This window comes from Solanum tuberosum, unplaced genomic scaffold (assembly GCF_000226075.1).
Source record: "Solanum tuberosum cultivar DM 1-3 516 R44 unplaced genomic scaffold, SolTub_3.0 scf00410, whole genome shotgun sequence".
NCBI classification, from domain to species: Eukaryota; Viridiplantae; Streptophyta; class Magnoliopsida; order Solanales; family Solanaceae; genus Solanum; species Solanum tuberosum.
Genome location: NW_006239326.1, coordinates 336,639 through 351,788, shown reverse-complemented (window position 1 = coordinate 351,788; position 15,150 = coordinate 336,639). Strand labels below are relative to the sequence as shown.

General features: G+C 31.9%; 1 protein-coding gene across 1 annotated transcript; it reads left to right on the top strand.

The window, feature by feature from the left end:
* The first annotated feature begins 5,628 nt into the window (after positions 1 to 5,628).
* LOC102588199 (GDT1-like protein 4) lies at positions 5,629 to 11,336 on the top strand. The gene is made up of 13 exons (XM_006362486.1): positions 5,629 to 5,785; positions 5,885 to 5,953; positions 7,729 to 7,788; positions 7,894 to 7,941; positions 8,615 to 8,700; positions 8,797 to 8,833; positions 8,910 to 8,957; positions 9,918 to 9,986; positions 10,067 to 10,111; positions 10,202 to 10,263; positions 10,539 to 10,611; positions 10,699 to 10,803; positions 11,057 to 11,336. The coding sequence occupies exons 1-12, from the start codon at positions 5,765 to 5,767 to the stop codon at positions 10,765 to 10,767; spliced, it is 687 nt and encodes a 228-aa protein (XP_006362548.1). The 5' UTR covers positions 5,629 to 5,764; the 3' UTR covers positions 10,768 to 10,803; positions 11,057 to 11,336.
* Positions 11,337 to 15,150: the final 3,814 nt, after the last annotated feature.

Genomic DNA, 15,150 nt, shown 5'->3' with positions numbered 1-15,150 from the left:
ATTGGGCCCGTGCATAGCACGGGCAACACAATCTAGTTCTTATATATAAGTAACACTTTGGTACACACATACGGGTTGTAGTGCAATGGTGAGACTATTTCAATCTTAAGTATAAGTTTCGAGTTTAAATTCTAAGTATGAAGAAAATTATGTTGGAAGCGTTATCCCTAAATAGATCTTATAATGCGTGATCTGAATTTAGTGAAAGCTCCAATGTAGACTTCAAACACCAGACGAAAAAAATACACACTTTGGTCCCTTTTGCTCTTTTCTTTGTTAATAAGATAAGATATATAATTAGAAAAAGTAAGTTAACGAGGCTTTAAACTCTTTTAAGGATTGCACTTGAAAAAGAGATGCTAAGTAACTTTATTACTACTACTAACTATCATTATTGTCATTATCTTTCAATAGATATTGGTTATTAGAATTTTAGTTTCAAGCATGACTCTTTCTATTAACATATTAGTATTAGAGCGTCTTTTTTCTTCTTTCAATCGAAAAATAGATGTAAATAACTCTGATAGCCTCCGCTTATGCCTTTATCAACACCCCTATTTATCGTCCAACTAAGCATATCAATAGTCATCTGATTCATATAAGTTATTCTGGAATAAACAATAGTGATCTTCTTAAGATCAATGATTTTCAAACTTGAAACTTTTAATTAAGAGTGATAAATTTGTACTATAATTATCATCACACCCCTTGGTGTTCAAACACACAATATTTGTTCCAATGCTCAAGTTAGTAGTCATTAGAAATTGCCAAGATAATTATTGAATAAGAATTCATCCACAAATGCTGAAGTTCAAACAAAAATAACTAGCTCTAACAATATGTGTTTGAAGTTGTTCCAAAGTGTAAACTTGCAAATTTTTATGCACACTTAAATAGTTGTAAATTGCTATTTGTGGCACTTAGGCCTATGCCCTCTCTTATATTATAGGGCCTCCTACTTTATTGCCAAAATGGTTCTTTGAAATGCTAAAATGAATCTACTTTTGATGTTGATTTGGTAGAAACAGAGTTAACTGAACACTTTTCAGCATTATCTTTGAAAGATAATCACAATAATGTAGTTTCAAATTTCACAAACAAAACCCCATGATCAATTCTGGAGCTTTAACTTGTAGAATTTGTAATTTCACGATTATGATTATTTTTCAATTATAAAGACTAAAAGTGGTGATTTGTGAATTTTAGCCGTCGATTTATCCAACCTTGAGGCCTATTTGGTATCATTTCAGTATGGTAAACTAAGAACTTGTTTGGATTGACTTAAAAGTTGGTCAAACATACTTTTAAGTCATTTTTAGCTTTTGAAAGTATTTAGCAAGGTAAAAAAATAACTTAAGATAAGTTTAAAAAAGTTAAAAATTAAAAGTAGGTCTCCCTCTACTTTTTACTTTTTAACTTAAAAATCATTTAAGTTTAACTTTTTATTTTTTGACTTAAAAACTACATTTTTTTAGGCCAATCCAAACGGGCTCTAAATGAAGGACCAAATGGTTATAACAATTGGGCCGATCTTGAAAATTTTAATATTGGGCCAAATCTATTTGACATTAGAAAGGGCCAGCAGCCCATAAAGGATAGAGACTTAGTTTTAAGGTCCATCATGGACATAGAAAATGAGAAGTTCCTCGTGGCAATAAATTATGAGAATTTTACACAAATCTCATAGTGTTAAGAGTTAACTACATTATACTACTACTTTTTTTAAAATTACAAAAATCGCTTAAATTTGGTGAAATCCGGATACATCCCAAAACGTCCCGAAACATTGTATTCCTTTGGATACGTCCCTCAGCGTCATGATACATCGCGTCTCAGTTTTGGATACATCACTCAATGTCCTGATACATCGTGTACACTCCGATACATCACACAAAATGATGTATACAATCGATACATCATGTAAAGTGATGTATCCGGTTGATACATCGCGTAAAGTGATGTATCCAAGAATAGGAGAGTAGGGATTTTTATAATTTTTTCAAATGGTAGGAAATTTTAGAGGATATGATAAATAAGTTGTATATTTAGATAATTTTTCCATAAATTATTTATCGTCGAATCATTTTATATAACGATATTTGATCTAGTATAGAGTTTAAAATTTTAATTTGATTAAGCTATTCTAGTAATGATACTGAAGAAGACAAGTAAATTATTGATTGAAAATATAATTTAATAAAAAAACACTAGGTGGAAATTTGAAAGTTGAATAGTTTAATGAATTTGAATTCTAATAAGTCAAGGTAGAAAAATAGGTGACCACAATGTTAGGTTGAAACATCTAAGCTAGGGTTAAGAGGTCTCGGCGTAAGCAGTCACTCCTTCATTTGAGTTACCTTCCTAATGGTTCGGACAACTATTATCGAACAGAGGGAGTAATTTTAAGTTTATGAGTTTTAAATTTTAAAATGACGTTTTCATGAAGCACTAATAACTAAGCTTCGAATTCAAGATTCAGATTTGCAACAATAATTTTTATTATTCAAGATACAGTTAATGTAACATAATTACCTATTCGATATATTTTTACTGAAAATTATAATTATTGATCGAGACAACACAATTAATTTAATAAAAAAATTACAAGTGTTTCAAAAATAATCATTGAAACTTTTTACTAAATTTCAAAGATAATTACAATGTCTTTTTGACTAGACTACGATTGAGACAATTTTATCCATACACAATTGATGTTGTTTAACTAATGAGTTTCACTCTAATGGAACAACACCATTTCAAATGGGGTTAGAAACTTGAACAAGTAAACACCATATAATTAATATTATTGCTAATTATTAACAATTCCCTTAGCCATATTTTGAATGGGGTTAGAAACTTGAACAAGTAAACACCATATAATTAATATTATTGCTAATTATTAACAATTTCCTTAGCCATAATTTGAAAGTTTATAGATGGTGACAAATATATATGTTAACATAAAATACATTTGAAATCAACAAAAACCCTTCCATAAGACAAGAGGTGATTGCTTAGATGGTAAAGTCGTAAGCACCTTCTACCCGCAACTCTAAGATGTGAGGTTGAGTCATCAATAGAGCAAAATTAAAAGATAAGAACTCATAAGGAGTTTTTAAAAAAATCTCTCCATAACACTTGCTTCGTATCTATTTTTAAAATCACCGATAGGGATTACTATTATTGATTAATACAACTATAATTTAAGTTGTTAATTAGTGTTGATGGATAATTATACATATATCATTACAATAGATAAAGTCTTAGCCCTGATTCTTGATAGAGCTATCAACATGGATTGTAGTGGGGATGATTGAGATTCTTCATTCTTAATTATAATTTTCGAGTTCGAGTCTCCAGAAACTGAAAAATGTTATCAAGAAAACCGCCCTAAGAAATGTACCTCGATTATAATTGTATTGAGATGACCATTAAAATGTTTAGCATTAACATGTTAGCAAACCCAAAAGGGAATATTTTCTTTTTGGCATAATTAAGTTTTGTTAAAGCTTAATTTGTCTGCAGTTTTCTATCTCTTATTTGTTGGAGCTTAATTGAAATTAATTAATAGTAGTACGTATGTTCAACACGTTACAAGTTATCATACAGTATTCTTCCTCCACTTTAGTTTTTTTTTTGTTTAGTTACTATTTTTGACAATATAATATTTTTTAATTATACAAATATTTTAAATTATTAGATATTATATTTTTATTTAGGTTTACATATGTATATATTATTTTTTAAATATAATAAAAATTATATATTTGAAATCACTAAACATTAATCAATCTGATCTTATTTCAAATCAAACCAAACAATTAATAACAAATCAGGAGTACTAATTATTTTCTAATTGTTTAGAAAACATGATGCTTGCACTATCCTTTGACTTTTCGTAACAAAAATAAAATAAAACAACGAAAAACGTGAAATAATGAAATTATTGGACCACCAATTTATTATGTATGATGTATTTTCCAAAATATATTAAAAATGATAACTTTGTTCTTTGCAAAATTTCATAATTTATAAAAATAGATTCATTCATTTATTATTAAAAGGGTTCATTATTTCTGATCTTGCTCCACCTAATATGCTATTATTTGAATAAGAAAAAGTTCTATCATAATGTGCGTAGAAAAAAACAAATATGACAAATAGCCAATGGAACTATATAAACGCAATCAAACAACAATTAAAATACCACGAAGCTTCTTGAGATTTGGCATTTTTGGCATTTTGTTCACAAATTTGTAAGTTATCAAGTATATGAATTGACAGTACAAAATCGAAGGAAATTTCCCTAAATTCCTACAAAAAATAATAATAATGTATTTATATACTTAAAAACTTCACGTGATTTAATCCGCGCGTGGAAATATTCATATTTTTAGCTTCATCCAATCACACTTGTTCACCTTCTCGGGGTCAGCATGGTATGATACGATACTGAAATTTTTAATATTTGAATATATATGTCAAATTAATTCGATATGATTTAATATTATTAAGTTTGATTCTGATACTTTACATAAATCGATAATTATAGTTTATTCTATTTTGATTTACATATAATTAAGATATTTTTTTAAAAAGAAATATCTTAATTATATCATACTAATACACCAGATATGTAGCCATTTAAAACAAAGTATAAATAATTTTCTTCATTAATCAATTATATAAAAATGGGGATACTAGGAACAATATGATTAAGAATGAGGATATTCGAGATAAGGTGAGAATGAGATTTGTGGCTGACAAGAAAAGACGATGGAATTGAGACTGAGATGGTTTGACCATGTAAAGAGGAGATACACAAACACTCCAGTGAAGAGGTGCGAAAGATTGGACATAGGGGTACGAGGAAAGGTAGAAATAAACCGAAAAAGTAATGGGGAGAGATACACGACTTTAGATAAGAAGATATGGAGGTCACGTATCAAGATAAAACGTTAGGAGGTAGTGGAGTGTTATTTTGCTGCTCAAAGGTTTAGCCTTGTTCAAGTGTGTTGTAGTACTAGCTGTATTCCTGTAATTCTTGCTTTTGATATTTATTAACATATGCTATTTTTATTGTGTTTCGATCATCACATTATTTTGTTATTTCTATTATTCCTTTCTCAGGGCTCTGCAATGTTTTTCTTATTAGTTGTTGTGATCCCTTCACTATTTTTTCTTCATTTTACTTAAATTTGTTGCACTTGAGCCGATAGTCTTTTGAAAACAACCTCTTTATCCTCACCGAATAGTGATAAGATATGCATCCACTCTACCCTCTCCAAAACCTATTTGTGATATTCCACTGAATATACTATTGTTGTTATAATCAATTACATAAAAAAAACATTTAATCATAATATAATTGTCAAAATTTTAATCACTAAACAATTAATTTTATACTTATCCTAACTTATATATTTATCAATATTAGTATAATCAATAGAAATTATATAAATAACATACAATATTCAATATTTCAACAAATTTTTTTATAAATATTAAATACCATATCGAATATCAATTTATAAAAATACCGTATTGAATACCAAATAATATTAGAGATTCCATAGAGAATTTGATACGTATTCTGCCATGTCACTTTCACATCCCTGAAAAACCCTTTCTTATATACCATTAATACCACGCGCCTCGCCATTTTTCAACTGAGAGAGAGCTCGAAGAACTCGATCCCCCTTCAATATTCTCCACTATATATATAAATTGCTCTCTCAAGCTTGACTTCGAAGAGCAATTGAAGATGAGTCTTTCAGTGGCGCAGGTAATCCTTTCTTCTCCTCTTTCGCTGTTATTGTATGCATTGATATGTATATATGCTGTGAGTGAAATCAATTTGATATTTTTTTCGGGGATTTATTAGGGGTTTACGAAGTCTCTGGCGATGACAGTGCTGTCTGAGATCGGAGACAAGACTTTCTTCGCCGCTGCGGTGAGTTTGTATTAGATTTATTGTGATTAAATTGGAATTATGTTTGGTGGATAGAATTATTCGATACCTGTGGTGTGTTGTGCTGCTGGGAGGTAGTAGGTACCAGTAGAATTAGGTTGAGGTGTGTGGTAGCTGACTTGGACACCACGGTTATTGGAAATGAGCTGAATTTTTGTGTTTGTTTTGACTGTTAGTTGTAGTTTTTTTGGAGAGTTGATTAAGAGAATTCTTATTTGTATTAAAAGAATGATTAATTATCGTTACTTTGAATAAAATGTGGTGGAATAGAGGATTTGTATTGCCAAACTCAATTCGTTTGAGATTGAGGCACAACAGATTGATTAATTGAATATGTGTGTGATTATGGATGGTAGCTGGGAGCTCAAGAGTGAGTTAAAATTGAATGCAGTTTAAGGTTTGATCTATGCAAGACGAATCATGGAGTTATTATTTTGTTTTATTTGACGAGTAAATCACAGAGTTTGCATATGCCAGAAAGGAAGGCTTTTTGGTCAGCTTAATATTTAAGCGCAAACTAGTTCAAAAGCTTGATTGAATTGCTGCTGTTTTTGATTCTGAGTTTTAGATATTACTTAATAAGTTGTGTTAAACGTCTCAATTCACCTAATTTCCAAGTGAATGGCAGAGCGTTTCGGTTAATACTTTGCAAAGGTAGAAACTTTTTAGGTTCTTTGGTTTCAGTAGCTCCCAGTCATTGCTTCGTCTCCTGTGGTCTTTTTAAATTTATTCTTGTTTAAATCTTTTAGTTTTTTTTTTTTTGGGTGGGGCGGGGTGGGGGGTGAAGAGATTGTTGAGAACTGTTCTTAATTGCTGCATGATTAAGTTGTATACCCTTCATTCCATTCCTTTTGATATTGTTTCTATTTTAGCAGTATTTAAAGTGGGTGTACCAGGTAGCCTATTATCTTTATTTATATTTTGGAACCTGAGATTCTTATAGCTGACTGGCAATGGAATTCTAAACAGTACAATAGAATGAGGACAAATTCTAATATGCTGTGTTATTCTTCTCCTAATTATTCTTTTAGTTTGTAGATAACAATTATTAATTGCAAAAAGTAATTCCACTTCAAAAGAACAAATGCCAAAAGCAGAAGAAGATATACTTCTTATTTGTATCCTTACTGACCATCACACACTCCCAAAAAGTCTGCTCAGTTCATCGCTTTTGTACATCAACAGAAGATACTCTTTCAGTCCTGTTACAATTTTCATCTTCACCCAATTCTATGTGATTTTTGTATACCAAAAAGTTGTATTCTTTAGCACGCTGCTGGACCTTATTAGTTCGGCTCTGTTCGAGCTTAGACTAGTATTCAACTTAGATCTATGGCTGTAGCATTACTTACCTAAGTTGCACATAAACTAAACCAGCAACTATTAATTAGAAATGAAAAAGTCTACCAGTGATGATGAAGGCCATAATATTGCATTTCCGGAATGTGAAGCTCATTGTAATGCTTCTTTATCCTTTAATAGAAAGACAGAATCATATAACACAAACTAGTGTTGTTAACTGTGAGACTTAACTTGCGGTTCATCACTTCTCTTGCAATATGTTGAGTTCCATATCGCTGAACTTTCAGATTAGTACCTCTTTGATTTTGACATCTAATCATTTAGCTGCTGCTTTGTTCACTAAAAGGTTTTGGTTATATGTTAGAATTCTAATTTATTCTGATGTGCACCTATGTTTCTTATGTTTTTCAGAATATTCTCTGAAAAGTTTTTGACAAATTTTCTTTCATTTTAAGATCTTGGCGATGCGTCATCCTAGGAGACTCGTCTTGTCAGGCTGCCTTGGGGCTTTAATTGTAAGACTTCATACACCTTTCCTTCACCATTTTTTCCATTATTTGACGTTTCCTTCTTTATATTGTGGGTGATAACAGTCTCCCTTGAAATGTTGGTGGCTGTAGGTAATGACCATTCTGTCTGCCGTTGTTGGTTGGGCTGCTCCCAATTTGGTAAGTTTCACCTAATTGCAATCCCTTTGAGTGCATTGGTGATGAACTGGTAATCTTGTATCTCACTTGCGCTATCATATTTGATATAAAGTCATAAGCAGAACTTGGAATATATATATTTATCATGTTCTTATAGAAATGGTTTGTACATCCTACTAGTTCGGATAACAGAGGCATTATGTATGATAACAAAAACACTGCTGCGATAATTTATCTCAAGGTCTGTGCCTCGTGCTAGTGATCAGTCGCGGGCAACTTGATTAGTCATCTTGCTTTCTTACTGTCTATCAAATGTGATAAGCTGTATGTACCTCTCAAAAATTAGCACGTGGTGTATATTGTTAAGTGAAATCTGAAAATAATGGTAAAAACTTGCAATGTATCCAAGTGAACTTATGCATCCATTATTTATGTTGGTATGTCATAATTCGTACAAACAAATAGAGGATCTTGTCATGCGTTAGATATGTATCGAGTGCATTTAGAGTTAATCAGATGAAGAACATGTATTCTGGTTTATTCGAGTTCACTATCGTTATGATCTAGCAGTCTATAATTACAGCTCCGTTGAATTTCACTACCTTGGTTTCTGTACAAAGCACTTCATACTCTGCTTTTAATTATATCAGTTTTATTTGCACAAAATTTAAAAGTTCATACATACTCTCCACAGGTGTCTCGCAAATGGACCCATCATATTACAACACTGCTGTTCTTGGGATTTGGAGTATGGTCTTTGTGGGATGCATTTCATGATGGGTAATCATTTGGTTCCTGCTTACTTCTGCTGCCAATCTCTAAAATCTGTATGCCTCAATAACTTTTTTATTAATTTAATGTTAATTTCATCCACAGGGAAGCTGAGGATTTGGATGAAGTTGAAGCCCAGCTGGTCTGTATTTTTCCAATTACATATTACCATACATGAATTTAGCTTTTCTTATTTTTACCTTACATGGTGCAAGTAGGATGCTGATCTAAAAGCTAATGGTGGAGAAACCAAGGAGAAGAATCAGGTAGCATTCCTGCTCATAGTATACATACTATACATTTGCATATCCTTTCTTTCCTTTTTCTTTTTTAAAAGTAAGTCTTAAGACTTTGTTGTTGTTACGATAAATGAAAATGACGATTCTGTTATGAGAAGGAAACTATTAACCCCTCACCAATCTCCATATCAGCAATTTACTATCTTATTGCTCGACTCAAATGCTAGCGTGGGCTACATTGATTAAGATTTTTTCCAGTTATGAATGCTAATCCTCTAGCACCTCTCTGTTTGAGAGGGGTAGTATGCATACTGATAAATTTTATCGGCTGACTGTGAGAAGTAGGTGTTGTCCTTGAAAACTTGACTAAAATGCCTTAAGTAGACAAAAAGAAGAAGAAGAAAAAGCAATATAAACAACAAAAACACCTTTGTTAGTTAGCCTTCTTCTTCTGATGAATGTATACAAACACCATTGCTATCTGAGTTTTCTACTGGGGATTCTCACACATTCAACACCATTGGGCATTTATGTTAACTGAACTCAAAAGAGAGCAATCTTACATTCTCTTTCTGACTAACTCTAATTCGTCTGTCCCGAATGCTGATTTCTAGACTTTGTATTATACGTACTACTTATCTCTATAATCCTCCTTCCTAGTCATTATAATGGATTTCAGTTGGTTATCAAAAAAAATAATGGATTTCAGCTTGGGTGAAGGATCGTGTTTTTTAAATTACAGCCTATTTGATATATACAGGTTCCTATTTGATATATACAAGTCCCTTGTTCATGAATTAAACCATTAAATATGTCCCAAGATGAAGACTCTTTAAGATGTGTTTACTCTCTCCTGATGGTCTGCTATCAGATTCTTATCTTTCCGATTTGCTAGTTCTCATAATAACAGGTGTAAAGTTGCTGCAATTTTATTAAGAAAAACACATACCTTTGTCATTAGCCTTACCAAAGTTTATCTTTTTCTAGGATTCTGATGATTTAAAGAAGCAGAGGCAGCCTCTTCTCGCTCAATTCTTCTCACCCATCCTTCTGAAGGTTAATATCTGTTAAATAGCTACCAGGAATGTGAAGGTCACTGTTAAGAAACAACTATATATAATGCCTTAATTTTGCAGGCATTTTCAATTACCTTCTTCGGTGAATGGGGTGACAAGAGCCAGGTATGCAACTGCACATCAAGTGTTGTAGTGTAAAATCTGCATAAACTTCTGAAATAGCTCCTAATTTTAGCAGTTGTAACAACTTTTCAGCTTGCTACCATTGGTTTGGCTGCCGATGAGAATCCACTAGGAGTTGTTCTTGGAGGAATACTGTAGGTTTCTCGACGTAAAGCCTTATGTTGTTGACTTCTTATGTTCTCAACTATGAATGCCATTCTAATATTGCTTTGTGGCTCTTGTGGCTCCTGTGCCTCGTCTGAACTCTGAAGTCAAATAATCTTTTTGCTGATTAGGATTTATGGTTGACCAAAAAAAAAAAGAAAGAGAGTCAAAGACATTAATACAAGCACTCTCAATATAAATAGTCACAATTGCGGTTGAGAATCAGTTAGATGCACAGTTTTTTGATGTCGTTAATCTTTCTCAGGGGACAAGCCTTATGTACTACAGCTGCCGTCCTAGGAGGGAAAAGTCTTGCATCTTCAATATCTGAAAGAATAGTGAGTGATTTACTTTAAGTCTGCTCTTGCTTACCCCTATGTTCCTTTTGTCCATTTTCATGAGAGCAGAGTTATTTCTTGATGTAGGTGGGACTTGCTGGTGGATCTCTATTCATCGTTTTCGGAATTCAGTCTTACCTTTCAACAGTCGAGTAACCATGTCGTTTATCTTATGAATATCCCTGTTCTCCGGTTAGTCCTGACTGGTTCTCCCTTCTTCTATGCATGAAACAGTTTTATATTTGACGTTAGAATACCAAAGTAAATGCTATGTTACACATTTGCTGGATAAGATACAAGGCTTATCTCTGCCATCGTTAAAAAGAAACAGGGCAGAAGAATTACTGCATGCTCACATAGAACAATTAGTAGCTAAAACGTTTCGAAAAAAATTGCCTGTGTTTGATGATGAGTGGATTGACATTGGGTCACTACTTTCATGCAGGAAGTGAATGATAGTCTAGATGCACATTTCGTTTGCTGAAGTCCTCGGTATGAAAGGGTACAACGACTACATAAAAGCAAGCAAATCGGAGAAACACTATCCAATTAGATATTTGTTCCGTTAATTTAGATTAAGGCTCCGCGTCTGGTCCAAGGCAGGCAGCCACTATTTTTAACCTTTTCGCTGAAAGGCAAATATGTAGACTCTATTTGCTTATGATAAGCTTGTTCTCATTGAGCGCATTTCACCATTTTTATGGACTACGGTTTTTCGTTCTTCAGTATCTGTGCATTTCTTTTTTCTGCTTTCTATTTTTTGACTACTACCTGGAGGGAACCTCAGGTGATACAATGGTTGATATAATTTGAGTAACAATGAGATTGAAAGAAAAAAGTAGAATAAATACTCAAATTACCTAAGTGTTGTGCGGGAGTAGAGAGTACTTTTTCATCCTTAATCAGAGGTTTGAAGTTCAAGCTCTTGGATATGGAGTTTCCTTTCACCTTCGAATGTGAAACTTTCTGACACAAAGGATTTAGTCGAGCCATAATGCGTCTATACTAGACAAGTAGACATAAGTTGAGAGTCCAAAAAGAAACAAATACTCAAATTTTAGATAGTTGAACAACCTTTTGAGTAATGACTCCATATGATCTTGAGGCTATCTATGTGTTCTTTAAGAATTCGATATGAGTGCAACAACATTCAGGAGGGTCCAAGCAAATATAGGGATATCAAGTACTATCAAGTACTCCCTAAATAATTAGCACTTTCAAAATTTAAGATTAAAATTGACAATTATGTTCAAACTATATTCATAATATTGAAAAAATCAGTTTATATTCACTAAATAAAAGCAGCTTAGTAAACTATTTCTTATATTTCACATTTTAAAAAAAATAAGCCTGAAACAGATTAAAACAACGGTTAAAATGAGACAGAGTGAGTACTAATTGTTAATTTGCATAAAGTGGATGATACTGTTAAATAAAAGATAAAACAGTTCCAGAAAAGAAACTAAAAGGCTTAAATAGTGATTATATGTACAAGATACAATGTACCTAAATCTATATAATGCATCTCCTATTTTAACACCAAACTATAATAATATTGAGATAGTGTTGCGAGCTCGTTCACATTATCAGTTCCAAACTCAGATAAAAAAGAGAAGAACTGTCGAGGATTAATCAGAAACATCGGTTCCATCCCATAAAAATAAAAATAGACTATGATCTGTGTATACTTTATTCTTTTCACTCTTCAAATTTCGTTTGAAAATTACACCAAATTTATTATCGTTATTGTACACTACAAGATAGCTAGTCATTGGTAATTAGCAATCACTCATTTTGTTGAATGTTTGGATGACAATGTTCTACTGTTAATCTTTCTATATGATGATGACAAGTCTGAATTTTTTTAAAAAGACCACCTTGAATATTTTGCAACAAATAATGTCTAGGTACTAGCTATCCATATTGAGTTTAGTATCTGTTTTAATCATTTTGGCAATTTTTCCTTCCCACTAGGTTTTGTTAGTATTATCATATTCTAGACAAATTCCACGTCAGCAAAGCACGAGAGAGATGCTGAGTACATAATAGAATAAATTTTAGATCCTAATAACATATTTAAAGGCGTATGGATCTAGGCATAAAACGAATAATATCACTAGTTCAGAAACTAGGGAGAAGGACATGGATTACTAGGTAGAAAAAAAATTACTAAAAAATATTTTCAATCAGAATTATGACTAATCAATTGTAAGACGTTGAGTCATTAAAATGATGTATGTAATACCATTGACAAATAACCTATAGCTGCTATAATAGGCATTGAAGGGGATTGATCCCGAATCACTTATGTGGATGACCATCCTTAATTCAAACTAACGGAGCCATTTCGAAGGACGAATAATTGAGTTTATCACTTAAGCAATAGGTCAGTGGAGTGGTAAGTACTCCTTCATCCTTAACCAAGAGGTCTCGGGTTCAAGCCCCTTGGGTACGGAGTCGCCTTTGTTAGGGAGCGCTTTACCCCCAACGTGGGACTTCCTGGCACGAATCCGGATTTAGTCGGGCTTCAATGTGGATACCGGACACCGGATGAGAAACCAAAAAATAGGTCACTGCTAGACATTATTATATACTGATGACTTAACTAAATTTGAAATTAGGTATAAATTTGAAATTAGGATAAAATCATTATCCTTAATAGGTTCATATAATATTGCGAGTCATCAAACTTCATTTCTTGTCACTATTTTCTTTCATCAATAGATAATATATACTCCATAAATATTATTTATCTACCATTGAGGGATCATATGGTGTATTAGATGGACCGTTCCTTCCTAAATTAAAGATCTCGAGTTTAAATTTTAGATATGAATTTTTTTTTAGTCGAGACTACTTCCTTTTATGCGGTATAAATTAAATTCTAAATAGTTAGGTTTCAATGCGGGATAGTACCAAACATTAGATTGAGAAATAAAAAAATAATATATTATTTATCTAGTCACTTTTCAACTTGTCCAATCAATTCTAAACCTTTAATTTCCTGTTCCCTATTTTGTGTAGCAGCCATGAATAAAGCAAATTTTATATTGTGTCACATCAAGAAAACACATTTTTTTTAGTGCCTTTTGCATTATAGTAACACATAAACTCCCTTTTTTGCGGCACAACATGTGATTTAAGTATTTATAACTAGGACTTTATTTTTTAACCTTCTTTAATTTTCTTTTTCTTTCCCTTTTAATTAAACAAATATACTTTGGGGGGGTATAAAGTTGAAAACAATACAAAAGTAGTTCTTTGGAAAATTGGGAGTTTCCTCTATATTTTATTAATAATGGACCACGTAAAGTTTTTATTTTGGTGCAAGAGAAGAAGAGATAGGAAGGTGAAACGTATCGCATCGTTTACTATTAATGAAGTGAATGAAAATTTATATGAGAAAGTTATATAGTTACTTTTCATATCAATTTTCGCAAACATAATCGAAAAAAACATAATCGAGAATTAATCACTTTTTATGTGGAAACACTGTCCATAATGTCATAAGTCTCGAACTTAAATAAATGAAAAAACTAGAATACCGTCATGAATTTTAAAGTTAAAAAAAAAAGAATTAGCTCCATGACAATATCCAGGATTTTGTCAAAGAACACACTTTGAAAATAAAATTTGATAATGTCCCCTCTAGTAATTAAAGTTGGTAATATTAGCATTAGTGGCATTTCATTTAATGGAGTTTGCACTTTGCACTACAAAGTTACACGCATGTTTAATTTCTAGTGTTATTTATCTATTTTTCAATGATGAATTTTTAGTGGACAAAGAACCATTTCATATTCTTAATGATTATGGATTTTAAGTAATTATGGATATAAATTATTAATTATATCCTACTAATTCTAATCCTTGATTTTTCATTTTGCTTTTAATTATCACCTTTTGGCATTTGTAAAGGGATTCTTTTGTAGTCCACAAAGCAAGACAAAAACTTTAGTTTAAAATCAGAGATGAAAAAGGAAAGATTTGTCAATGATTTTATTCTTCTATAATATATGTGGAAAAAAAATCAGAATCTTTTTAATATATAATGTCCAAATATATGTTCTTTCTCTTCTGCGTTAGATAATTAAATGTTGGTTCTCGAGGTCTCATATATTAAGAGTAAAATGAGAAGTTCAAATTAAACTATTTTCGAACTTAGAAAGAGATAATTCTTTTTGTAGACGAACTAAAAAAAGGGTTCATGTAAATTAAAATATTGAATAAAGTATTTATTTATCTTTTGTAAATATCGAGTGTGTAAATGTTTGCCCTTTATTGTTCAAAGTTATACAAGGTTATTTTAATGGATAAGACATAAGTATCCCTAGACTATGATCGAAATCTCAGAGACACACCTTAACTAAACTAAGGTCCTATTATCCCCCCCTTCCGAACCTTTGTAATTTTGTACACCTTTTTGACTTACGTGGCATCCAAACATCTCTCACGCATCTCAACTGTGTGGAGTCACGAAGTGTGCTACATAAGCCAAAAGGCGTATAAAATTACAAAAAAAAAATGAGTCGGGGGGGG